General features: G+C 57.3%; 14 protein-coding genes and 3 non-coding genes across 17 annotated transcripts; 8 read left to right on the top strand and 9 right to left on the bottom strand.

Annotated features, from left to right (window-relative positions):
• The first annotated feature begins 576 nt into the window (after positions 1–576).
• On the top strand, positions 577–1,936 carry SPRG_00405 (hypothetical protein). Its single transcript, XM_012338504.1, has 2 exons — positions 577–1,517; positions 1,590–1,936. The coding sequence occupies exons 1-2, from the start codon at positions 614–616 to the stop codon at positions 1,796–1,798; spliced, it is 1,113 nt and encodes a 370-aa protein (XP_012193894.1). The 5' UTR covers positions 577–613; the 3' UTR covers positions 1,799–1,936.
• Positions 1,913–3,276, bottom strand: SPRG_00404 (hypothetical protein; the record flags this gene model as incomplete). Its single annotated transcript, XM_012338503.1, has 7 exons — positions 1,913–2,012; positions 2,057–2,660; positions 2,727–2,814; positions 2,858–2,886; positions 2,937–3,009; positions 3,067–3,118; positions 3,163–3,276. 7 exons carry the CDS (start codon positions 3,274–3,276, stop codon positions 1,929–1,931), a joined length of 1,044 nt encoding a protein of 347 aa, XP_012193893.1. The 3' UTR covers positions 1,913–1,928.
• Positions 3,277–3,726: 450 nt separating this feature from the next.
• On the bottom strand, positions 3,727–3,987 carry SPRG_00403 (hypothetical protein; the record flags this gene model as incomplete). Its single annotated transcript, XM_012338502.1, has 2 exons — positions 3,727–3,793; positions 3,848–3,987. 2 exons carry the CDS (start codon positions 3,985–3,987, stop codon positions 3,727–3,729), a joined length of 207 nt encoding a protein of 68 aa, XP_012193892.1.
• Positions 3,988–4,147: 160 nt separating this feature from the next.
• SPRG_00402 (hypothetical protein) lies at positions 4,148–4,968 on the top strand. Its single transcript, XM_012338501.1, has 5 exons — positions 4,148–4,253; positions 4,299–4,399; positions 4,450–4,546; positions 4,607–4,692; positions 4,742–4,968. The coding sequence occupies exons 1-5, from the start codon at positions 4,159–4,161 to the stop codon at positions 4,780–4,782; spliced, it is 420 nt and encodes a 139-aa protein (XP_012193891.1). The 5' UTR covers positions 4,148–4,158; the 3' UTR covers positions 4,783–4,968.
• A 7-nt stretch (positions 4,969–4,975) lies between these two features.
• SPRG_00401 (hypothetical protein) lies at positions 4,976–6,162 on the top strand. The gene is made up of 8 exons (XM_012338500.1): positions 4,976–5,091; positions 5,144–5,177; positions 5,230–5,291; positions 5,343–5,566; positions 5,615–5,702; positions 5,751–5,813; positions 5,874–5,963; positions 6,005–6,162. The coding sequence occupies exons 1-8, from the start codon at positions 5,008–5,010 to the stop codon at positions 6,107–6,109; spliced, it is 750 nt and encodes a 249-aa protein (XP_012193890.1). The 5' UTR covers positions 4,976–5,007; the 3' UTR covers positions 6,110–6,162.
• SPRG_00400 (hypothetical protein) lies at positions 6,117–7,568 on the bottom strand. The gene is made up of 7 exons (XM_012338499.1): positions 7,258–7,568; positions 7,093–7,206; positions 6,954–7,036; positions 6,763–6,907; positions 6,580–6,711; positions 6,389–6,520; positions 6,117–6,343 (listed from the first exon to the last, which is right to left on the bottom strand). Exons 1-7 carry the CDS (start codon positions 7,480–7,482, stop codon positions 6,131–6,133), a joined length of 1,044 nt encoding a protein of 347 aa, XP_012193889.1. The 5' UTR covers positions 7,483–7,568; the 3' UTR covers positions 6,117–6,130.
• Positions 7,569–8,121: 553 nt separating this feature from the next.
• On the bottom strand, positions 8,122–8,611 carry SPRG_00399 (hypothetical protein). The gene is made up of 2 exons (XM_012338498.1): positions 8,500–8,611; positions 8,122–8,362 (listed from the first exon to the last, which is right to left on the bottom strand). The coding sequence occupies exons 1-2, from the start codon at positions 8,574–8,576 to the stop codon at positions 8,173–8,175; spliced, it is 267 nt and encodes an 88-aa protein (XP_012193888.1). The 5' UTR covers positions 8,577–8,611; the 3' UTR covers positions 8,122–8,172.
• A 221-nt stretch (positions 8,612–8,832) lies between these two features.
• On the bottom strand, positions 8,833–10,247 carry SPRG_00398 (hypothetical protein). The gene is made up of 7 exons (XM_012338497.1): positions 10,007–10,247; positions 9,847–9,960; positions 9,714–9,796; positions 9,525–9,666; positions 9,337–9,468; positions 9,157–9,288; positions 8,833–9,106 (listed from the first exon to the last, which is right to left on the bottom strand). Exons 1-7 carry the CDS (start codon positions 10,235–10,237, stop codon positions 8,891–8,893), a joined length of 1,050 nt encoding a protein of 349 aa, XP_012193887.1. The 5' UTR covers positions 10,238–10,247; the 3' UTR covers positions 8,833–8,890.
• A 347-nt stretch (positions 10,248–10,594) lies between these two features.
• Positions 10,595–10,666, bottom strand: SPRG_30010. The gene has a single exon. It is a non-coding gene; the product is annotated as a tRNA-Cys (tRNA).
• Positions 10,667–10,890: 224 nt separating this feature from the next.
• Positions 10,891–10,962, top strand: SPRG_30009. Its single transcript has one exon. It is a non-coding gene; the product is annotated as a tRNA-Cys (tRNA).
• A 181-nt stretch (positions 10,963–11,143) lies between these two features.
• Positions 11,144–11,215, top strand: SPRG_30008. Its single transcript has one exon. It is a non-coding gene; the product is annotated as a tRNA-Asp (tRNA).
• Positions 11,216–11,509: 294 nt separating this feature from the next.
• On the bottom strand, positions 11,510–14,457 carry SPRG_00397 (hypothetical protein; the record flags this gene model as incomplete). The annotated part of the gene is made up of 11 exons (XM_012338496.1): positions 11,510–11,677; positions 11,734–11,889; positions 11,938–12,135; positions 12,188–12,863; positions 12,919–13,046; positions 13,094–13,427; positions 13,506–13,630; positions 13,684–13,770; positions 13,815–14,012; positions 14,053–14,134; positions 14,186–14,457. The coding sequence occupies 11 exons, from the start codon at positions 14,455–14,457 to the stop codon at positions 11,510–11,512; spliced, it is 2,424 nt and encodes an 807-aa protein (XP_012193886.1).
• Positions 14,458–15,035: 578 nt separating this feature from the next.
• On the top strand, positions 15,036–15,790 carry SPRG_00396 (hypothetical protein; the record flags this gene model as incomplete). Its single annotated transcript, XM_012338495.1, has 2 exons — positions 15,036–15,344; positions 15,614–15,790. The coding sequence occupies 2 exons, from the start codon at positions 15,036–15,038 to the stop codon at positions 15,788–15,790; spliced, it is 486 nt and encodes a 161-aa protein (XP_012193885.1).
• Positions 15,791–16,244: 454 nt separating this feature from the next.
• On the bottom strand, positions 16,245–17,742 carry SPRG_00395 (hypothetical protein). The gene has a single exon (XM_012338494.1). It carries the CDS (start codon positions 17,618–17,620, stop codon positions 16,352–16,354), a length of 1,269 nt encoding a protein of 422 aa, XP_012193884.1. The 5' UTR covers positions 17,621–17,742; the 3' UTR covers positions 16,245–16,351.
• A 945-nt stretch (positions 17,743–18,687) lies between these two features.
• On the top strand, positions 18,688–19,459 carry SPRG_00394 (hypothetical protein; the record flags this gene model as incomplete). The annotated part of the gene is made up of 3 exons (XM_012338493.1): positions 18,688–18,714; positions 18,764–18,989; positions 19,080–19,459. The coding sequence occupies 3 exons, from the start codon at positions 18,688–18,690 to the stop codon at positions 19,346–19,348; spliced, it is 522 nt and encodes a 173-aa protein (XP_012193883.1). The 3' UTR covers positions 19,349–19,459.
• Positions 19,460–19,737: 278 nt separating this feature from the next.
• On the top strand, positions 19,738–21,027 carry SPRG_00393 (hypothetical protein). Its single transcript, XM_012338492.1, has one exon. The coding sequence runs from the start codon at positions 19,802–19,804 to the stop codon at positions 20,558–20,560; it is 759 nt and encodes a 252-aa protein (XP_012193882.1). The 5' UTR covers positions 19,738–19,801; the 3' UTR covers positions 20,561–21,027.
• Positions 21,028–21,400: 373 nt separating this feature from the next.
• On the bottom strand, positions 21,401–23,514 carry SPRG_18795 (hypothetical protein; the record flags this gene model as incomplete). The annotated part of the gene is made up of 2 exons (XM_012338627.1): positions 21,401–22,534; positions 22,582–23,514. 2 exons carry the CDS (start codon positions 23,512–23,514, stop codon positions 21,401–21,403), a joined length of 2,067 nt encoding a protein of 688 aa, XP_012194017.1.
• Positions 23,515–23,579: the final 65 nt, after the last annotated feature.

Raw genomic sequence — 23,579 nt, 5'->3', positions numbered from 1 at the left:
CTCCACCTGCCACATGCAGTGACCCAATCTGCCGTGGTTCAGCGCACGATGAATAGCCAACGCATAATTATCAATTGCTCTCGCCATCGTATAGGATTTGATTGCAATCCATCATCAGATGCTCAGCCTTTAGGCGGTCGTCGAAAGACCGCACGTCGGCAGCTGGCCTGGCTCGTCGGGACCGCGACGTCCAGTAGGCCGTATAGAGACGTGGGTGATGATGACTGGTGCACGAGATTCATAAAGATGGAAGCGCTGCGATCGGTACAGTCCGCGTCCGACCTCCGACCGCAGCACCACCACACCAATCACTGGAATTGCTGACGTCATTTTTGTTTTTTTGCACAGTTTATTTTATTGCAGCCACCTTCGCCAGGCGCCGTCGCAAGAAGAGGATGAGCGTGCGCAGCGTTCGAAAGGCCGGGCCGACCTATTTTTAGACCAGATTTCATGCCTTTTGATTGGCCATAAATCGGTATGGGGCCAGTGCGCGGGCACGACTCCGAGTTTCAGCCAATGAGACGCCGCCTGCGAGGCTGCATAGAAACAGAAGGTGTTAAATTTTGGGCGGTCACTACGAAATCCGCCTCGAGAGCCCCAACCACCAAGCACGATGTGCCGGCCGATCGAGACCGCGCCGCTCGGCGGCTTCCCCATGATGAACCCGCAGGCGATGTTCCAGGCTGCCATGAACAAAGACATGGCGCGCTACGCCATGGCGCCCAGCCCGGCCATGATGAGCTACCAGAAGCCCCAGCAGTATGAAGTCGTCACGGACAGCATGATGTACCCTGGCCCTGGCTACGGCTACGACGCGCAGCCGGTCATGTCGTTCTACCCGTCGCAGACCATGAACTACGCGCCGGTGCAGGCGCCAACCAGCGCCTCGGTGTCGCCGCGCGACCCGAACGTCGACATCGGCACCTTTCAGGACCTGCTCGACGTGGCTCTCGAAGACGACATCGAGGATGCGTCTTTTGACGTCAACGAAGGCTTCGACAACTCGGAAATGTCGATTCTGATGAGCTTCTTGAACGAACACGACGCTGCCGCCGAAAGCCAACCGCCCGCTACGATCGAAGATGTCGATGGCGGTGTCTTGACGCTCAACCTCCTGGACGACGGCCCGTTGGAGGCCCTTTTGTCGTCGTCGTTCGATGACGACAGCGACGACTTCCTCTCCGATGTCAAGCTCACGCCCCCGACTGGCTTTGTCGCGCTCAACCAGCAGTCCATGGACCATAGCACCGAAGACGAAGACTGTCTCTCGGGCAAGAACCGCCGCCTCTGCAAGATGGAAGGCTGCCAAAAACGCTCCCGCTCGCATGGCCTCTGCATCGCCCACGGCGGCGGCCGCCGCTGCGCTGTCGACGGCTGCAACAAGAGCAGCCAGGGCGGCAACCTCTGCATCAAGCACGGCGGTGGCAAGCGCTGCGAAGTCGATGGCTGTGAACGCGCCGCGCAATCCAACATGCTCTGCAAGGCCCACGGTGGCGGTCCGCGCTGCCTCTTTGAGGGCTGCGACCGCAGCTCGCAGGGTGGTGGCTACTGCCGATCGCACGGCGGCGGCAAGCGCTGTCTGTTTGAAGGCTGCGACAAGGGCACTCAGCGCGGCGACTTTTGCGCGCTCCACGGCGGGTCGCGTCTCTGCGGCGTGGCCGGTTGCATGCGCAACGACCGTGGTGGCGGCTTTTGCGCGACGCACGGTGGCGGCAAACGCTGTGCCGAGCCCGGGTGCATGAAGCCGTGCCGCCGACAGGGCCTCTGCTCGGCCCACTTTCGCGTTCACTCGGAGTAGTCGTCGGCCCGTGACCTTCTTCCATTGAAGCGGTGCGACCCCGCGTCGTTGCCGATGTATATTTTTTATTGACGGCCGTCCGTCCTGGTACAAGTAGTGTATCGAAGAAACACGACGGGATGCATGCATGTTACTCTTTCTTTGCGTCTCGGAATTGCTCTACCAGTGCAGTCGTGCCATGGGTGTCGTCGATCTCGTCGATGGTAGCGACGCCCTAAGAAGAAGGTCAAGGTGGTGGTACTCACCGCCTGCACGTACGGGGTCTCGAACAAACGGGTTGTGCGCGCGCTCTTTCTGAAAGTCGAACGACATGGTCAGGTCGTACACCGGCGGCTTGCGCGCGGGTGCTGGCTGCTTCTTAGCCGCACTCAGCGTGCCCCGGTGCATCGTGGGTGGAAACGACCGCATCTCGCTCAGCGTCGCTGCGTACTCTTCGTCGAGGTGACAATAGTCGCTGTACGAGTGCGACGTTGCGGATCCGGCTGGCGACGGCGTCGACGTCTCAACCGGTTGCACGCGTTTTGGAATCGGCATCGGCGCTGCAAAGTACGCTTCGTGCGCCGCGTTGAAGGGGTTGAAGCGGTCGTCGTCGTCAACACTGTCATCGACGTCGTCCCTTGACAGCGGTACGGGCGGCGGTGCCAGCGTCGGCGGCGCCGTCTCGGCAAAGACCTTTGATGGTGGCGGCTGGTCCCGCGGGGACGCCGTCGTCGAGTTGGGCTTGGATTTGTTCAGCGAGTCTTTGAAGAGTGCGTCGTCTTGGAGCACAATCGAGTTTGTAATGCCATGCACGTAAAGGCTTAGGTCATCTTCCGCGCCTTTGGCACCGATTTCGCCCGTGAGCATGTATTCCATGAGCAAGCTACAGTAGGCAGAAGGTACGCACGCGTGCACAGAATGCTCTTGCTACGAGTACTACGACTATTACCTGTTGGCGAGGATCACAAGCTCTGTGATCTGCCCCAAGCGCTTCTCCATCTTTGTATTCCAATCTTCCATGCCAATGAGCCATCGACCTACGTCCACAACATTAGAGCTGGAAGTAGGACACCGATCGACCTGCATCTGCCACGTAGGCGACGCTGGACCTAGGCGCAAAAGGTCATTGCACAATACAGATTCGCTCAGAACGGCGTACTGGAGCTCGTCGCGAATCGCCTCGCGGTACTCGTAGCACCTTCGGATGAGCTTCTTGGCTGCATAGTTGAGCTCTAGTACGGAAGACATGGTCTGAGCTGCATGTACGAAGCCATATACGCCAGCCATACCATCGGGAAGCTTGTCGTGCATGCGCTGGAAGAAGCCTTCGTAGTAAATGACCTGCGACGCCCATCATGAGCCAAGGCTGGCACGCTGCCACGAACCTTCTTCATGAAGCTCGTGACGTTGGACTCGAGGCAGATGATCCCGCCCGCGACCGTCGACACGCTCTTCGAGATGCTCGCGACCGTCTGCGTGTGGCCAAACCAGCTCGTCATGCGTCCGTCCGGTCGGCGATCCAACTTCACGAAGAGAACAACACCAAAGTCGCCTAAACCCTGAATCGACGTCTTTTCGTGGCGTTAAAGTGTTTTGCCTACGTTTTAGCTGCGCCGTCGTTGGGAGTGCAGGTTAAATCCTCGGCGGCGTGGGTTAAACGATCTTGGACACGACGTTCTGTGGGCTGGACACGCGCACATGCACGAAGGTTGGCAATGAAATCTTCATTCTACTGTGGGTTCATCTCATGGTCCTCTGCTGCCATCACTGCCCTGCGATATGCCAACCTTGGAGCGGCGGCCGATCACAGCAGGTCGGACTTGACGCAGCGTGCTTTCACAACAACATTGCACGAAGACGTGAGGAGAAATGTCTATCGGTGCTTGGATTAATACTACTAGCATACTAATGGGAAAAGTGGCGGCCAAGATCGCCCGAATAAATAAGGCTCAGACCATCGTTATGACGACGGCGAGGGTTAGAATCGCGGCGACGTTGCTGCACGTCCAGTGCGCGCTAATCGGGCGCGGCTCGGACGTCCATGGCGACGCGGCGGTAAGCGCTTCGTACCCGACGTTGATGGCCGATGCCGAGATCCGCTGGAGTTCCTTGGTCATGCTAAGGCGGCGGGGCGGGAGCTGCTCGAGCTGCGGCGCGGCTGCGAACGGCGACGCGGCCAGCGCGAGGAGGAGCACCCAGATGAGCCGCATGTTGCTTGATGCGGTCGACGGCTTGGGGGCGCGTTCGAAAATGGCCGTCAACGCCAACGGCCCCTAAAAATATTACCGTGTCCCGGACGATGTCGATCCAGCGGTTTCGCGGAAATCCGTGTCCCACAAGATGTCGATCCAGCGGTTTCGTGCAAATTTAGACTCGTGGATATGGGACGCTTGTGCATCGCCGCGACGCAGTTTGTCGCGACGAATCTCCACTGCATCGCGACACTCGTGGTCGCCGTGCGCCCGTCAACGCCCCTGTACGTGGTGCATTGCTTCTTGCATCCTGACGCATATATCATTAGCACCGAGGTGTTGACGACGCTGGCGTTGATCGGTTTCGGCCTCGAGCTTTCTCTTCTCGCGTCGGGGCGTAGCTGCTTGTACCCGGGCTTGAGCCTCCTGTGTGGGTGCTTACCTATGCGTTTGATAGTCGTTAGCGTTCGTATTGCGTAGGCGCAGTCGCCCATGCTATAGGGTCGATCGCCATGTTCTTTTACATCCGCGATGGCTGGGCCGACGCCACGCTGCCGCTCATTGTTGTGCCGTTCAGGTACGTAGTACACTGCCCACCAGCCTACAACGACTGGGATGCTGTACTACGACGTGGTAGTGTGTGTCCGAGCCTACTGGGCACTGCGATCCTGCTGCGCCACTTCGGACGCGAATTGGGCGACTCTGCACAAAAAGCGCGTGCTGGTACGAAGCGGATTGCATGATGGCTCGTGCCGACACGCTCACTTCATAGCGTTCGCGGCGTGTCTCCAGCGCCAACTTCGTTTCTATTAGCCCGCGCTTCTCTCGCTTGGGATGGCGTTGATGCAAATCGAGTCGGCGAAATGTGTATTGTGGAATCGGTTGACGTGGCGGCCCGCATATCTCGAAACAGTATTTTATGCGTTTCACACTATTCCGTTACGCATTTTTGTCCGGGACAAAAACGCCGTAATAATATTAAAATGCTGAAAAGAGTCCATTATTTTGTGGCTTGAAGGACCGAGCGAGCGGGCAGCCATGGATCACGACGAAGTTGAGGATACGATTGAGCCCGTGTACTTGGACCTGGAGGACCGCGAGCTGTACCTCGTGAAGCTGCCGGTACGCTCGTGCAGCCTTGGCGCAGTGCATGATAGCGACTGTCACCTTGTAGAAGGAGCTCGGGAGCTCGTGGAAGAACATCACTGGTATCGGACGGTCCATCATGGCCCAGCATGGCCTCATCGTATCGGTGTGTAGAGAGCGAAATCCTCTTGGGCACACTGCGTATGAACAAGCGCGACGCGCTCGGCCGGCGCAAGGTACGCCATCATGTGCGCCGTGGCCAAGGCTGGATGGGATACGATGTGTAGGGCGTCTTGACGGTGAACTCGGACACCCTTAGCGAAGAGATTCCGACCGAGTACCGCACGGAGCTGACGCGGTCGGACCTCGGCCTCAAGGTCTTTTCGCAGGACGGCTCGGGGCGCATGGCCATTGAAGGCAAAGTCACCGAGTCGTGCTCGATGATGCCCAAGCCGGGCGAGCGCTACAAGAAGCAGCTTGGCGTTCGCTACGTCAAGTCGATGCAGAAAGGGTGCGTGCGCCGCGTTGCCAATCGCTGGATCTTTCATTTCGGCTCTAGCACGGTCGTACCCCTCGAGAGCACGCCCAAGCAAGTCAAGGGTGGCATTACGATCAAGATTCCCAAGCACAAGGAGAGCGAAGACGAGGTCTGCGCTACCTCTCAACGTGCACAATCGCCTGTATACTGTACGTAGGAGGAAGAAGAAGGCAAAATCAAAGGCCCCTCCGAGCCGTTCAAGAAGATCAAGATGGACCGCGTACGTTCCGACGACGACATGTGCGCCTCATCTCATCGTGTTTGTTGTATGACTGTGTAGGAAGCGCTCAAGAACCAGATTTTTCACTATTTCGAGCAGCGCGAGTACTGGCCGCTCAAGGAACTCAACGCCCACTGCCGCCAGCCCGAGGTCGCTTGCTATTTCAATGAAGTATTCTCACATCTGCACAGGCCTACCTCAAGGAAATCCTCAAGGAGATCTGTGTTTACCACAAGAAGGGCCCGAACAAGAGCTGCTACGAACTCCAGCCGCACTTCAAGGAGCAAAAGCCTTGAGTGTGTTCTCTTACACGGCGTTTATCCCAATGTATTGTTCTTCTCCGATGATGACGACGGCGTGTACGGTCGCATGATGGCGTTGAGCGTGTGCTGGCGCTGCGTCACGGCCGCGTACCGCGCCGGGCGACTGCTCGACACAAAACCAGGCAGCGGCGCAATCACCGCCGACCGCTGCGTGCCGTTAAACCTCGCGATCGACTGGCGCTTCCCAGGCGTGTTGAGCACGCGGTGCTATACATCAAAAATTTCGCGAGCAGCGACGAAGATTCCATGCACCGGCGTCGCGATGAGCTCGCCGTTCGTCCAGCGCTCGAGGACGTCGCCAATGAGCACGATAAATTGGTCGGTGGCGACGGGTACATTGACGACGGCCCCGCGGCGGGTTGTGAGCTGGAGGCCCCAGTTGGTCTAACGCGCCGTTATATCTTATGTGACCTCGAGCAATAATACGATAGAACGGAACCGACCTGGTGGAGAAGGGTGAAGCACTCGAAGTCCGTATGCTCGGCGATACCGACATGCGTCTCGTCCATGGGCGCATCGTTGGTGGGGTACGTCAAAAGACGCATGCCAGCTTGCGCCTCCGCCGTGTGGAATTCCTACATGTCGATGGATGAGAGTCACATGTGGGATGAAGATCCAAAGAGTACACGCAAGGTGGTGCGGGGGAGGTGGAGCATTTCGGCAAAACCTTCGAAAAGACCGTCGGCGACAGTGGTGAGCGCATCGTAGAGGGCAGTGACGTGGTGTCGAAACGAAGGCAGCTCGTCGTCGGGCCACACGTTAGGACCCAGCCTATTAAACTGCTTTGAGCACGTTCATTTCGCGCCCAGCTGAGGACCCGTCGTCTAGAGCGAGGTAGCTCGCAGGTAGCTCGCGCGCGACGTCATAGCCTTCAAGGTGCGCGACGACGCCAGGAACGTGCTAGGCATCGAAGAGAACTAGTCCACCGGCGCTGGATCAAGAAGAAGGTGCACTACCGAGGGCTCTTGGTGCAGTGGTGTCCAGCCGCGCTCATTGGGCACCTTTTGGAGGTGGTACTTGGCCTTGGCGGATGGCGCGAGTGCATGGAACGCGTCCATGCTTGAGTAGACCTATCGGCACCAGCAACAATGAAGAGCCACCGTGGTGCTAGATAGTTGTACATTGCAAAGGAGCTCGTCGCGCGGGAGCACGGACGTTGGGATCGCAAAGAACCCGTCCTCGTAACACGCGGCTTGCATGCGGCGCAGCGCCGGTTGACGCGCTGCCGTCGATGCGTGCGGGTCGAGAAGCGGGCGAATGTCGATCGTCGGAACGTCGGGGCCTGTCCACGACGAGGCGGCGCGAGCAAGAACGGGTGCAGCAGATTTGCGAAAAGAGCGCAGCATCGTGTTTGGTCAATGCGGCAATGCCAGCGCAAACGAGCGCGTCGGCGCGGACGATGGTGACGATGGCCACGGCACCGATGGCCGCAACGACCTACAATCTGGACAACTCGACCAATCGCGCGACTCGAACACATGCACTTGTTTACGGGCACGCGGAGAGGCGCTCTAAACGCAGGTCGTTGCTCTAACCACCACTCGATGGTGCGTGGGCCCAAAGCGAGTTCGAGGCGACAGGCGAAACCTTGTCGATGGTAGAGAAGCGAGGCGACGGCTCGAGTTTGTACTCAGATCCTGCGCTCAATCCGGATACTGTACTACTTTGGATAGATATAATGCACTCGGTGCAGATCGGATTCTATCAACAGTTTGTGGCGCTGATGAGAATCTCGGTAAACACTTTATATCTTAGTAGCAGGCACCGGACAGTTTGGCCTTTAGTCCTCGGAGGGTTAAAAAGGGACAAGCGCACAGGAAAGGTCACTTTACGCGCATCCACGGACGGTGATGACACCATGATTGACGGTGAGCCTGCGATTTCGATTTATTGCCTCAAAGTTGCAGGCGCAGAAGTTTGCGTCACGATTTCAAGTGCGATAACCCATGTGCATTAGCCACTAGTTACTAGCTACTACTAGAAAAGGTCGAGCGAGACTCTTTCCGCACATGGTTGCGGGGTTGATGCGGGGCCGCCTAGTACGGGTCGTCGCTGTTGTCGCTCGTCTTCATGGAGCCCGTAGCTTTGTCCTTCGCATTGCGCGCCTTGTCGGCCACCTTGCTCGACATGTCCGACGCCTTGTCTTTAAGCTCGTGCGCCTTGTCCGACGCCTTGTCTTTGAGCTCGCTCGCCTTGTCGGACGCCTTGGTCTTGGCGTCGTGGGCGCTATCCATGACTTTGTCGCGCGCAGACGCCAACTTGGAGGAGGCGCTCGAGCTTGTGTCCGTTGTCTTGCTGGCTTCCGGCATACTGGGTGAATTCAATTCTGAGCTCTCTAACGCAAAGATCGAGCAGGGCCCAACGGGCAAGAAGGCACGTCGATCTGCCCGTTGCCGCGATTGTCGGACGCAAAGTTGGACGGTTGGCGCGTCCCAGCCATGCTCCGTCAACAGTCGCGCGCGACCCGATCGCAAGTGAATACCACCCGTCTCTGTGCGGCTTACCCACCCAGAAACGAAAGTTCTGAGCTCGCAGCAGGTCCAAAACGTAGCTTCGCGTCGTTGCGCTCGTGTCGCAACCGTTGCTTCTTCTCAACCCCTTCCCACATTTCATGACTCAAAGCGCGGCGTGGCTCCAGCCAACCAAGTCGCAGTGTCCTCGTCCCGCAAAGAAGGCAGGTGTTTTGGTTCCCGTTGCGCATGAACTGCAGTGGCATGCAACGAAGTGAACGAAATGTAGATTGATGCTACGCACTCACAGCTGCTGCTGGATGTCCTTGCGACTCGACTCGAGGTTGTCGTACGCCGTATTGAGCTCGTTCTCAATGTGCTGGCGTTGTGTCACGGGCGCAAACTTGGCCGGCGACGTCGACGACACAAACGGCGGCAGCGGTGCAATCACGGCCTTGCCCTCGGCACCATTGAAGCGCACGATCGATTGGCGCTTGGCCTGCGTGTTCAAGACACGGTGCTACACCACATCAATCCTAGGTGTTTCAGCGATAAAAAATGAGACCATACCGGGGTTGCTTTTAGCGTGCCATTCGTCCAGCGCTCTAGCACATCGCCGACCAGCACGACGAGGCGATCGGCCATCACGGGTGCGTCCGTCCATTGCCCGTCCCGCGTCGTCAGCTGCAAGCCTGCATTGTTCTACAAACTACATGTGCAGCTTGACTCTCAAGAACATGCAGCACCGACCTGGTGGATGATCGTAAAGCACTCGAAATCCGTATGGGCAGCGATGCCGACATTGCGGTCGTCCATCGGTGCGCTGTTCTCGGGGTACGTGAGCAGTCGCATGCACGCCTGCGCCTCGGTCGTGTTGAATTTCTACATGGCACAAAAACAATCAGGTAGAATGTGCAGAACACACGAGTTGTGTGTACGCGAAAGGTATCCCTCGGCAGGTCGAGCATTTCGGCAAACCCTTCAAAAAGAGCGTTCGAAACCTTGGTCGTTGCGTCGTAGAGGCCCATGACGTCGTCGCGGAACGCTGGAAGCTCGGCAGGCCACACATTTGGGCCGAGGCTAGACTCGCGAGATGATACACGCGGGAATACGAGGGTGAAGCGTACCCTTTGTCGTGCTCCATGAACGAAGCAGGGAGCTCTTGCGCAATGTCATAGCCTTCCAAGTGCGAAACGACGCCGGGCACATACTACAATGATTTTTTTGCGTCCAGCAAACAAGGAGACAGTATCGCCCTACCGAGGGCTCCTCAAAGAGCGGTGTCCACCCGCGAGAGTTCGGCACCTTGTTGACATGGTACTTGTGCTTGACGTCGGTCGGGAGCGCGTTGAACTCATCCGCCCGGCTGTAAACCTAAGCGCGTTCATGAATATGCAGCCACCACAAGATGCAAGCATACGCGCTCGACGAGGCCATGCGGCAGAACCGAGACGGGAATCGTAAAGAAGCCGACCGACGCGCACGCGTCGCGCATGGCATCGAGAGCCGGCTGACGCTCCGCCTTGGTCGACGACGCGTCGAGGAGCGGCGCGATGTCTACGAGGGGCATGACCGTAGACTTGCTTGAGAAGGCCGTCGCTAGCGTCGTCGTGCGGGTGCGAACGCGTCGGGAAAGGTGCCGAAGGAACATCTCAAACGCAAAATGCAAACTGAGCGATACAAGGTTATTTAAATGGAGCCTCAGCCTACAAAATCCTGTATATTTAAAAACAAACCACCATGACCTGGCGTGGTTGAAGTTCGGCATGGATGTCTTGAACTTGCACCATAAGATTTTTACTCGTTCCATGGTGTCGGCATTAGCGGCGCATTGGTGCAGTACCATCGATTATCCTACATTTGAACATGTACATAACATTACCGGTACTTACGTGTAGATGCTGACATAAACAAAATGCGCTCTACATACAGCAAAGTATTTTGTGTGTAAATTGTGCAGCGTTTCGTGCGAAAAATGTGTAGAAAAATGGGAATGAAAACCACAAAAAGCGCATTGCCGGACTCGAACCAGCGACCCTTTGAGCTGCAATCAAACGCTCTACCACTGAGCTAAACGCGCACTTTGTATACTATGCCGCCATCAACTGTGATCGAGTTTCTATTTGAGCAAACACCGATTCATTTCGACTATTTTATGACAAGCGACGGTGCTATCGTCGTATACTATTATAATTATACATAAATCCTGCTCCACCATAGCTATTTCTAAAATCCAAGATTTTGCGAAACATTATTATAAAATAGAAACTCGATCACAGTTGATGACAGCATAGTATACAAAGTGCGCGTTTAGCTCAGTGGTAGAGCGTTTGATTGCAGCTCAAAGGGTCGCTGGTTCGAGTCCGGCAATGCGCTTTTTGTGGTTTTGGTTTGTTCAGGAAGGCGGTGCTATGTGGCTAACTTTTGAAGAAATATTCGTATCAATCATACTAAATGATACTTGAATAGTTGAAACTGGCATGGAATGCCAGGGCTTGAACTACTTTACGGATTTGTGCATACAATTGATGTTTGTTGAATGATTCACAGCATACAATCCTCGTTAGTATAGTGGTTAGTATACCCGCCTGTCACGCGGGTGACCCGGGTTCAATTCCCGGACGGGGAGATTGATTTTTGTGCACATCTCTTTTGATATCATCTTTTTAGAACATGTCTGCAATTTTGATTTTGATTTTGATTTTGATTTTGATTTTGATTTTGATTTTGATTTTGACCAATTTCGCTCATTATGATCTTAGCTGCAGAAAGGTAGCCAGAGCGTTGGATTAAGACAAGACTACAAATCGAATAGCGTGCACATGTCATGTATATTTAGTTGGTATGAGACTTGGGCCCTTGATCGCGTGAAGCAGTGGTGTCGTAGCAACAAGTAGAGGACTACTATCGTCCATGCTAGCCTCTACGCGAGCTTGACCGTTGCCAAAGTATCCGTCGCGTCTTCGATCGTGCGACATAGGCGGTGCAGCTGGTGCTTGGCGTCAATGAGGCTCTTCTCGCTCAGAGCCGTAAAGACGCCCGGGAAAAGCGTAACATTGTAGTCGTTCCATACCGAGAGACCGTAAATCGACTAGGCAGCAACAATGAAAACTTGCTTAAAGCACAAACAACATCAGAGTGACGTACGTGCTTCATCCACGGTTTTCCAGGGAGACCTTCCGGGAACAAGAACGCGCGCTCCGTCATCATCAACCGGTTGTTCATGTCCCGCGCTCGCTTGACGTCCACAATCATCTGACCGTTCAACACGTCGAGCATCTCATCGGACATTTGCACAATTTCCTAACCGCATGTTGAACCAACCCAATCGAGCAACAAGAGTGCGTCTACCTTGTTGACGTTGGTCGCGACCTTGGTGAAAGCAACGATCGCTCGCTCGAGACGGTCGAGGTTCAGCGAAAACGCCTTGTACGTTGAGAGGACCGAGACGAGCTGCGTTTTTCCAGCGCGGAGGTCCTTGGCGTACTCGACAAAGTCGTAGGGCAAAAACACAGAGTCGCTGAACGAAAGCATGATGCTGCCGTAGAGCTAGAACAATCACAAACGAATCAGGGACCATCTTAACTCGAGTGTCGTGTACCTGGGCGGCCGCGCGGTGAAACGTAAAGGACGGATCACCGTACGCCTTCATCCAGTCGAGCGTGTCGTACGACGTATCGTCGATTGAGTCGATGCCAGAGTCGAAGGCAAGCTCGACGACGGGCACACCCAGCCGGACCACAAAAGGCGACAAGAGGTGCGTCGTACCGGGCGTCGAGATTGATGGCGTCACGGCGCTCGGGTCGGAGGCTTTCGTGGCCTTGAGCCAGTAGTAGTAAATGGAGTCCGACACTGCATTCGTCAAGTCTTCCCACACCAGTGTCGTGTTGCCGTGAATAAACGACGTCGGACCAGAGACTGCACCCTCGTCGGAATGCAGCGTAATGTTGCTGAGAATGCTCGACGGGTTGAGCGTGTCGCTAGGGTTCGTCTCAGGCTGCGCAATACCAAGCGTCGCGTAGAGCAGAGCTGTGCGCAAGCTCGAGCTGGCTTCGACGGTAAGCGCACCGGGGCCAACCACCGGGTCTCGGACGTTCAAGAAGACAACGGCACGCGCCGCAAAACTCGACGAGTGGCGGTCTATCCACTCGGAGGTGCCGACATTGCCATAGTCTTCAGCGTCCACGGACGCCAAGAAGAGCGTGCGGTGGGGCGCCCATCCTTGGCTCAAGAGGTTCCCGATGCCTCGGAGCATCTCGATAAAGACCGCATTGCCACTGTGCGCATGCCATGAGTTTTGGGATAGTATGGAGCTCTAACGATTGCTCGTACCTGCCCGGGGAGATGGAGCCGGACGTGATCGAGTCGCGCTGGCTCGCGATGAGCACCATGCGGTCGGCCTCGCGCGTACCCTCGAGCAAGATGACGACGTTCCACGTCTTCTTGTAGCTGTATTTTTGCTACGCATGGTCCCATGAGGTTGGAGAGGACAACATCGACAACGTACAATGTTCTCCACGACCACGTCGTCCGAGCTGTCGCCGCAGAGATACGACGCGCCTTTCAGCCCCGGCGCAAAGTCGGGAAAGAGACTCTTGGCAGCTACGCCCGCGTTGACGCTGCTCAGCAGGCTCTTGGCAACGTCTGCGCTAATCGGCACACTCACGATCTGCGGCATGAGGTTGCGCGTGTTGTTTTCCGAAAAGACCATGTCCACAGGCAGGCGCTCCATGAGTGGCACCGAGACATCGTCGGGAGTCGATGGGTCTCCGTTGCCCATGTACACCGTGCCAAAAGCGCGCGGTCCGTGGGCGCGTAAGGCCCATTCGGCCACGCCTTGCCTTGCAAACTGCCATTGTCAGCCGGGTCACTAGCACCGAACGTGAATCAAAGCATCTCGTGCGAGGAACCGTTTGTACCTGTAGGTCAGGACGGCGACGGCGCCCGTCTCCTTGGCGATCTCGACTTTGGCCGCAAGTGAGATCCGGCCCATGCGCACCAAGAGCACCTTGCCGTTCAAGTCGACGCCCGCAGCGCGCAGTCTCTACGCGCAATACGGGCCATCGGTATCAAGCTCACTGCTTGCACACGGCGTACATCGTAGTCGTTGGATCGGCCGTAGTGGGCGTACACAAGCTTGCCTTGAGCCGTTCCGTTCATCGAGTAATAGTGGAACGGAGTCACCTACGCTCGGTCAGTATGGCTCCTGAGACGAGATATCGCCGTACCGAAGGCTTGTTGATGTAGGACTCGGCGAGGTCCTTCACGGCGCCAACTAGACCGACGCGCACTGACGTGGGCTCGTTGAGGAGAATTTCGTATTCGCTGAGCTTGATTTTGTCTTCTGGGAAGCCAAAGTCGAGCGCCTTCTGCATAATGTACTTGGCCATCGCAAGGTCACCCGTCGAGCCCGCCGCGCGCGACTCCTATCGTACGCGTGAGCATTGCACTTCCAACAACGCGTACCTTGGTGTAGTAGGCAAGCGTCTCTTTCGCGCCGGCGGCTTTGGTCGCCAGCATAAAGTTGCGCTGGTTGGGCGTGAGCGCGCTAGACGAAGATCCATCGATTGTGAAAGGGCCCATTTCGCATGATATGTACCTGAGATGCTCGTTGCCCGAAAGGACGCGGATCATGGCGATGCAGACGACGACGCTCAAGAAGAGCGCGGCCAGCGACGAGCATCCGATGAGCTTGCGCCGGCGCTGCTCGGCCAGCGAGAGCGTCGGTGGCTCGCGGCTTGCGCGGGGCGAGTCCGCGTACATGTTGCGCTTCTCAGCCGGGTCCGGGATCGTGAGGCGAGAGGGTCGGCGCACGTTGAGGACGACTTCTTCCTCCGTATCGTCTTCCTCGGTGAACTGCTCGTGCTTCATTTTGCGCTCGACACGACCAATCTGCAACTGCCCAAGCGTCGTTTCGGGCGAGACGTCCGGATACGACACCGCTCTGTATCCGGACTAGCCGTTTCCCGACGGTTTCGGTCGCAAACACTGGATGGGATCCCAGACTGAGTTTTCTTTCCGATCGCAACAAGATCGTAATGTTGGTCGGCAATTTCTTGTGATTCAAAAGGGACAAAAGGGCGATTAGAATTCGAGCAAACCTATCGATGCCTAGTCTCTCAATGCGACGTGCCTGGCCACTATAGGCGTGCTGACAGTATGGACTGCACATGTACGTAGTAGGTCAGGGGGGTGACAACCAAAGGTAGTAGGTTGCGTTCACAACAATATGCATTCAAACCGCGCGAACGTGAGTTCGGACCGTCCGATTGGGATGACGCCTCCTGTACATGCACTGCGACGTGTAGTTCTCACAGCACGATGTGCCTTGAAACCGTGCAGCCAGCTAAAAGACGAATGCGCTCAAGTATTTAATATGGCGCTCCGACCATCGATGATGATGCAGCGAATGGGCACAACGCATATAAATAGCACGATTGATATCGAGCATGCGCCCCGCGCGCACCCCCCGGCGTGGCGTTCCAAACGAGCGAGTGCTGCGATCAGCGACGCCACGCAGCCGTACGCATCCTGCGACCCCGCGCTTGCCGACACCTCGACCAAGTAGCGCCGCTGCCGACCCCGAAATCGAAGTCATTTTGCCCAAGCTCAAGCTACAGGGTGCTGTCGATACGAAGAAGACGCAGGCGTGTCTCTCGGCTCGACTAGTACCCCGACTGCAAGGCGCCATGGACAATTTAGACAAAGCACGGAACCGAGTGCGCACACTGCATGTGACCAAACTGAACTACGGCTTCGTAGCCCGTGGACCACGGTAGCCCACTGCTCACGAAAGCGCGGTTCCGACAATGCTTCAACGAGGCATGCTGCTCCAACACTATCCTTCTTGATGCGAAAGTAGATGTCATCTTTTGTAGGTTACGATGGACGGCGACGAGCGCGTCTTTAGCAGTGACATTGATATGCTGTTTTGTGCCTTGACACGGAGAGCACTGGCACACTGCAACGGGAGGCCGTACGATGTGCTGTGCGTAAGATCATGGTGTACACATATTCGTATGCGTAGGTGTCGCAACAACTACAGCGCTTGGGCGACCGCGCCCACTTCGACACGAAGGTCGCTGCGCCACCAGTCCACACAGAGAAGAAGCTGCGTCAGCGCCCGACGACAAGCATCTACGAGCAAGCATCGTTTCAGCCACAAGTCCCGTCAAAGCAAACAGCACGGTCTCTCGCGTGGTAGCTGTCCGTAGTACACGCTATGTACATAAACATACCAGACGCGGATCGCCGCCAAGTAGTCAAATGCTGGAACAACATGAGAAGTGGACTTTCCTCTCAGACTGAGCTCGTTGTCGCCTCGATGGCCTCGACAAGAACCACCCTGACTGTCGTGCACTGGAATAGCGCGACGGCGAAGTGTCGTGTGATCGCACGGCCCACCACTCCGCCGCAACGTGCGATCCGCATTGATGTCATTGCACGCCACTGCAACGTTTTTAGCTAAATGTTGGATTTCCACATGTAGCCTCCGTTTGCCAATACTTTCGGCGACGTACCAGATCGATCCCTTTAGCCATTCGTCGATTACTATCTCTTTGCACAAGCCCCGTCGCTTGGGCATGCAGCTATCGGCAGCTACAAGTGCCGATGCGTATCAACGTCCTCGGTCCGCTGCGGCCAAAGAAAGAGCACGTTTCGGGTGGGCGGATTCGCCTCTTCTTGTCTTATTATATTACTTCATTTTTGCTACTGCACACGCGTCTACTTGCTCTTTTACTCTACACGACATTCCTGCCTACATCTACAAGTTGCTAATGCTGCGCACCTTGCTCTTGGGGTAATCCAAAAGGAGCGCATCGAGTGCCTTCGCCACGAGGTCCAGCAGCATACGACCTGCCACGCGCGGGTCGTACATGTCTGCTTCCGCCGGTAGCATGGCCCGCGCCTGCTCGACCACGTCTTCGAGCTGGGATGGCGTGTCGCCGAGGCCGTCGCGCTGGACGAGCATCCCAATGTCATAGAGCGAGTAGCCGGCAGCGACCGCCTTTTGGAGCAGCATCGTCGAGATTAGCATCGTCAAAATACAGTCTTCAGGAAGCCCGAGGGATCGTAAGAGGTCAGCATCGCGGGCCGGGTCGAGGCGCTGGACATGCGCAACGGCCGATGCGCTCAAGGGAAACTTGGCTTGCGGCCAGTGCAGCCAGTCAAACGTGGCGCCGTCGAGGTGCTGATAAGCGGGCAGTGTCAAGCCGTGGTCAATCGGTACCATCTTGTACTTGGTTGTCTTGTCGGTCGTCGACTGCAGGAGAATGTTGCCCGCGTGACGATCCGTGTTGAAGAGGCGGAGGTCCAAGATCGCAATCTTGTGCACGTCGTGAACCGAAAATTGAAGCGTGCCCATGTCTTCGGCCGACGACTCCGAGGGCACAAACGCTTGCACGGAGCCTTCCTTCCACGTGTTCCCGATCGGCGCCGTGACGAGGCTCGTGACCGGGACGCCGCTAAAGTGCTCGTACGCGGCGTCGAGCATGAACGCAGCAGCTTCTCGGAGAGCTCCGTTGCCGACGCGAAAGCCCTTTCGCGTTGGGTGCAGGCTTTCGCCGAGCACTGCACCGTGGCTTACGTAGCCGCGCGGGTTGTTGGGCGCCATGAACTCCTCGTCGCGCGGCTTGAAGATAGCAATCGGTGCGTCGTCGTCGTCACGAAGCAAGTACGCGCCGCCGCAACCTTCCTTTGTCAACACGAGGTCACCCGACGCGATGGCGGCGTGCAGCGCCTTTTGACGAAGCGCCATGGCCGCGCTCACGCCAGGCACCTCTTGCACGAGCGGCTGTACGCGCGTGGGCTGGTGCGGGGTCGCCGCCGCCTGTCCGCGCCCCCAGCGCTTCGTGACGTACTCCTTCGAGAGCGCAAACGGCTTGGTCAGCGTCTTCTTGGACGGCGCCTTCTTGGCGAGCGCCGAGAAGACGTCGGCGCTGGCCGTCTTGCCCTTGAGTGCCTGGAGCCACGACGACGGGGACTGCTCCGAGACCGTCGGCGAGGTGAAGATGCGGGTCGGGAACATGGGCATCGTGGCGCCACTGCACTTGCCGCCGGGTGGGTCGGGAGTGTAAAGGAATGTGGGAGTGCCAGTTCCGAGTAGAGACCTCCGCCAACTGCCAGATGGGCATCCCAAAGTTCTCGATTCTTAGCGCCACTTCAATCTGATACAAAGAGGGTGCGGTTTCCCCCATATTACAGAAAAGAAGGTCCAACGGTCAAATATACTGACAAAAAGGGGTGCCGATGACGTGCTTCGATACAAATGCATCGAAGCTTTCGACAAAAGCTGAGCAAACTGAGCGTCGCCGAGGTGCTAGACCGCAGACGAGCCACGCGCGTCGACGTATCGCAGCGTCACAGCGTACACCATGCCCTTGGATCGCCACTCGGCGATGGTTCTGTGTGTGTTTATAGTAGCTACTGTGAGTAGCTCGAATGCGCCGCCAAAAATCCAGCACGTGCCCACAGCGTCGCATGTGGTTGCGTCAGTGCAACAGCCCTGACCAGCACAGCTGATCCTGCGCCAAGGACGTGGCGTGGAAGAGTTGCCGACCGCATCCGATTCGCGGAAGCTGCCACGTGGATTCCGAAAGCTCTGACCAATCAGAACGCACGATGCCCACGACACAACGGGGCGTGTTCTCGGATCGTGGCGAGCGCTCAGTGGCGAGGGACGGCGTGCATAAGCAGCACGTTCTGCGAGAGGACGTCGTCAGATACGGCCGGCAGAGGACTGCTATCAGGTCGCATGTCCATGCCCCAACGTAATGGCATTGCACGCCGTTCGCCCCTTGCTCACGCTGGACCAATCCGGACGTAAATTTGCGCCCAATCAGTGACGAGGGATCTATAACGATGGCGATCTTCGAGCGTCGGGTCGCAAGTGTGAAAAATGCGTGGACTCTGTCTGCTTCTGCTGGCTGCGCTTGCGTCAGCGTTCACGGTCGAAGAAGCCATCGAGCTACTCAATGGGCGTGGCGCAGCTGCATTGTCGTACTCTTCGGCCAACGTCGACGACCACCTCCCCCTCGTGCCATCGTGCAACAATAAGTGCGTCGCATGCGGCGTCACGACCATCCTCTCGATGGCATCGAAATGCGCGCCTTTGATGCCAGTCTCCACGTGCGCGCCGCCGTATGCATGCTGCGATCCATCAACGTGTCGGGCCAAGACGCAGGCCGTGTGCAGCTACACCGCTGACGCGTTCACATCGAGGCTCAACAAAGATGCTGACGCCTTTGCATCGACGCTCAACCACCTTTCATGGGCCAACTATACGCGGCCGTCGACTGTGGCCAACCTCAACGCGACGCGTTCGACGTCGGAGAACGCGGCCCGGTGCACCAGCTACTGCAACGACTGGGCAGGCATCCGAGCGTGCCCGTCTATGTGCCAGTGTACGCTATAGCCGACGGCGGCGCTTGTTGTGGGCCCCAAGTTTCCTTGCGTCGCCGACAAATCGACCGCTGCTACCGGCTATGCGGCAGCCACTGCGACGATGTTCAATGGCAAGGCCGTGTGTGCTGCCGGGTTTGCCTGTGCATCGGCATCGTTTGGCTGCGTCTCGTACAGCGTCTACCATGCATCGACGACGGCGGTACCCATGACAACAACGTCCTCCACCAGCGTCAATATTGGCGTGGCTGTCGGCTGCAGCATCGGCGCTGCTGTCGGCGCCGCGGCCATCGGTCTCTTCTGCTACAAGAAGCGCCTTTCGTCAACGCACCACGACCACTACGACGCGCTCGCGACGTAGCTGAAGTGCTGCGAGGAGGCACTATGTAGTAGGTGTTGATGAAGCCGGAACGCGATCAACCATTGGTGATCCTTGCACGCATCTTACGCGTTGTCGCTTTTGGCGCCATGGCGTTTCTCTCTCTGATTGGTGCGCATGTCAAAATTATAGCCAATGGAATGCCGCCCTGGCATATAAAATTCGCCCACACGGTAATAGAATCCAATTCTGTTTTTGCGCCCGCCCGTGCTTACAAAGTTCAAATGTGCGGTAGAATTAAAAACAACTTTTAAATGATTCGGGATCCATTTCTTTCGATGGGAAAAACACCTGCCATGGCATGGAAAAATAAAAGCGTCTCGCGTGTCTGTATCAATGTATGCGCGTAAAAAACGATTGCTGAATTTTATTTGGGCCCGTTGGGCCAAGCTTTTTTTGCATTCGAGCTTGCGAGGAGTCGATCAAGCAACGACGATGGACGAGGAAGCGCTCCTCGAGATGAAGTACACATCCTGGTGCTGCGAGGTTCGCCATGTGCTCTCGCGGCTTCTAGCCCTCGGGAAGGCGCACGTCCCGCGGCAGTCGCCGCCGACGAAGCCGGACGCGCCGGCCTTCTCGCTCTCCCGCTGCGAGGCCTGCCCCCTGCTATGGCAAATCAAAGGCGGCGCCAACGACGTATTTATTCACACCAAGACGGAGAAGAACGTGGTGACGGACCAAGACGTGGCGACCGACGTCGTCCAATTTCCGCAGCGGTTTGCTCGCTTTGAGGACTCGGTCTTGCCCTTGCACTCGCTTCAAGGTGTCTCGTTCGTGCGACTGGACTTGACCAAATGCATTAAGGCCCACCCGACGCCGGCCCTGCTTGAGCTCAACGATATCGAGCGCGCTGCTGACCGGCTGAAAGCACTGCGCAGTTCCTTGATCAAGAAGGCGGACGCCGGTAACTACACGGCGTTCTTGGCACACATCAAGGCCGACGTGAGCTCCAAGTGCCACAAGCTTGCGCTCGTTTTCGTCCACACCCAGCTGCACAACATTGCGTTCATGCGCACGCAAACGCGTTCGGTCATTGTCCGGCGGCACACTGCGTTTACAAGTTGGATGGATGCCAAGTTCCGTGAGGCCGACATGGTCGAGCCACCGACCAAAGTCGCCCGGACGTCGCCGCCGCGGGACACAACGACGCCCTCCATGACGACGCATGGCATGCCTTTTACAACGCCATCATGAACAAGAACCCGAGCATGGCACCGGCACGCGCGACCGAGTTTGCAATGGCGCTGCAAGCCGAGCTCCAGAAGGAAGTCCCGCTTCGCTCGCCATTCCACCTCAATGAAGGCATGAAAAAACTCGCCAACGACCTAGCGACGAAGGAAGAGATGGAGCTTTACGTATCCCTGGGTCCAAATGCGATCGGCAACTACTTCAAGGCCTTTCTGCCAGCGCAAACCACACGTCCCGTGCCCCTCTCTGCGCTCGCCCCGCTCCGCCCCGCGCCCCGTCGCCCCAGAAGGCGCGTCACGTTCCCACCCATCCTGCAGCACATCAAGTATTACGATCCTGACGACAAACCCGAATGTGTGCGCCATGCCCCCGTGCACCAAAGGCGCTCCACCGAGACAACAGCACGCACCATGCCACGCGGCGGACCCACGCCAACCACCAAGCCGTATGAACCGTATACCCGAAAGATGCAGCGGGTCTCAAGTGATTGATTGTTATTTCACTCGTCGTCAAGTAGTCGTCCCGTCGTAGTAAGGTTGTGCTGCATTGCCTTTCTTTGCTTGGTATGCGTTCGTTACGTTGCTACAGAGTCGTCTCTGATACCAACGATCACCGGTCGCGTCTCCAAACTGGTGTTTCCAACCTGGTGTCCACGCAGCGAGCGGGCACGTTGATACTGGTGTTATCTGGCATCGCCCTTGGACGCCGCCACGTCACTGGCCCTCGAGCGCTGCCGAGGGAAATGAGGCGTGGCGTCCCATGCGTATAACATTAGCAACTAGATTCCAGCCATGTTCGTCTAAGGTGTAGTGTTGTAGTAGGATTAGAGGCGGTATAGGTATAAACTTAGTGCTTGGCGCCGAGCCGGGCCTTGCGCTCTTTCTTGGCGATCGTCTTGGGGTTGAAGTGGCCCTTCTTGTGCATCGACTTCCACTTTTGGCGGCCCGACGTGCTTTTGCCGACGCCGCGGTCGCCGTACGTGATGCGGTCTTCTTCCGCCTCGGGCTTGGGCTCGTCGTGCGTAAACGTGTGCAGCGGGTCGTTGTCCGTGCGGCGCTTGTGGTTCTTCTTGCCAGCATAGTTGACATTTTGCTTACGCTTCTTGGCCGGCGCCGGCGCCTGGAGCGCCGACGGCACGAGGTACGTCGGGATCGTGGCCAAGTGCGGCTGGATGCGGGCCTTCCCGACGGTCTTGTCGTGCTGCAGCAAGTTGAGTTCGCGCGGGTGGTCCTCGAAATGCGACCGGAGCTTCTCCGAGTTGAGCATCTCCTTCTTCACGTCCGAGAGCTGCGCCTCGCGGACCGCGACGTTGGTCACGGCGCGACGCACGTCTTCGACGCGGTACCGGAAGCAGTCGATCTCCTGCACGTTGAACGCCAGCGGGGCCGGCTGCTTGACGAGGTCCTGCGACTCGAGAAGGACCGGCGCCTGGCGCGATTGGACCTTCTCCAGAATGCGCTTCTCGTTCGCGTCGTCGGTCGCGACCAGCGAGAGCGCCGTGCCCGACGCACCGCCGCGCGCCGTACGACCAATCCGGTGCGTGTACGACTTGACGCTCGATGGAAAGTCCATGTTGATGACAAACGTGACGCCACGGAAGTCGACACCACGGCTGACACCAAAGCCTTCGGCTTCGCGCTTGCCCTTGGTCGGCTTGGACGCCTCGTCGTCGTCGTCATCGTCGTCGCCAAACGCGCCAAACTCGGGCTCGTCGTCCTCGCCATCGAGCATGTTTTCGTTCTCGTCGTCGTCGTCGTCTTCATCCTCTTCGTCGTTCTCTTCGGCGTCGTCGTCGTCGTTCTCGGCGGCTTCTTCCTCGTCTTCTTCCTCGTCTTCTTCCTCTTCTTCCTCTTCTTCCTCTTCGTTTTCATTGTCTTCGTCCTCGTCCTCGGCTTCCTCCTCGTCCGAGTCGGCTTCGTCGTCGTCGCCTTCGTCCTTGTCGACGCTGTCGTCGGTTGCAATCAAAAAGTCAATCATGCCCTGAGACAAACCTGAGTGGCCATATCAACAGACAATCAAGGACGTACCCGGTTGAATTGCTGGATGATGTGCTGGCGCGAGTTGTGCGGCAGCTTGGCGTTGAGGACCGCGGCCTTGATGATAAACTGCTCGAAGAAGAGCTTGAGGCGGTATGCGGCCGCGGTCGAGTTGACAAAGAAGATGACTTTGCCGTGGATCACACCGAGCTTGATGAGCGCGTAGGCGAGGAGGTCCTTGTCCTTCTTGACGACCGGGAGGTAGTACTGCTGGAGCTTTCCGTCGCTGTGGCCCTCCTCGAGCTTGACGACCGCGGGGTTGTGCAAGACGGCCTTCTTGAGCGCATCGAGCTCCGGGCTGAGCGTCGCCGACATGAAAAAGTGCTGGCAGATCTTGGGCAGCGCGTTGAAGATCTTCTTGACGTCCTCGCCGTAGCCAAACGAAAGCACCAAATCGGCTTCGTCCATGACGACCGTGTGCACGGAGCTCTTGAGGTCGACGTTACCGGCCTCGAGATGCACCACAAGACGGGACGGCGTCGAGATGAGGATGTCAGGCACATCACGCAGCAGCGCCTGCTGGGCACTGACGCTCTGGCCGCTGAGACCGAGCACTGAGACAACGTCGCGGCAATAGTACATGAGTTCCCACAAATGGGCGCGCGTCTGGTCCACGAGCTCCTTCGTAGGCACAAGGATGAGCGCCTTGATCGACTTCTTCGTCGACGGCGTGTGGGCCGCGAGGATCTTCTGCAGCACGGGCAGGCAGAAGGCCGCGGTCTTACCCGAGCCCGTCCGCGCGCGCACGAGGAGATCTTTGCCCTGGAGCGCCAGCGGAATGCAGTGCTTCTGGACGAGCGTCGCATGCACAAATTGCATCTTGGCGCAGGCCTTGCTTAGGCGCTTGTCAAGGCCAAAGCCACACGCGCTGAACGGGACGTCGCCATCGAGCAGCGACGTGTTCACTCCGCTCAAGGCCGCCATGCTACAACGATGTTCAATTCTGCCACCATTCACTGGTCCGTAGCCCAATCGGAGCCCAACCACCA

The sequence above is a fragment of the Saprolegnia parasitica genome (genome assembly GCF_000151545.1).
Source record: "Saprolegnia parasitica CBS 223.65 unplaced genomic scaffold supercont2.1, whole genome shotgun sequence".
NCBI lineage: Eukaryota > Oomycota > Saprolegniomycetes > Saprolegniales > Saprolegniaceae > Saprolegnia > Saprolegnia parasitica.
Note: the sequence above shows the minus strand (reverse complement) of the source record. Positions and strands in the feature narration are given on the sequence as shown.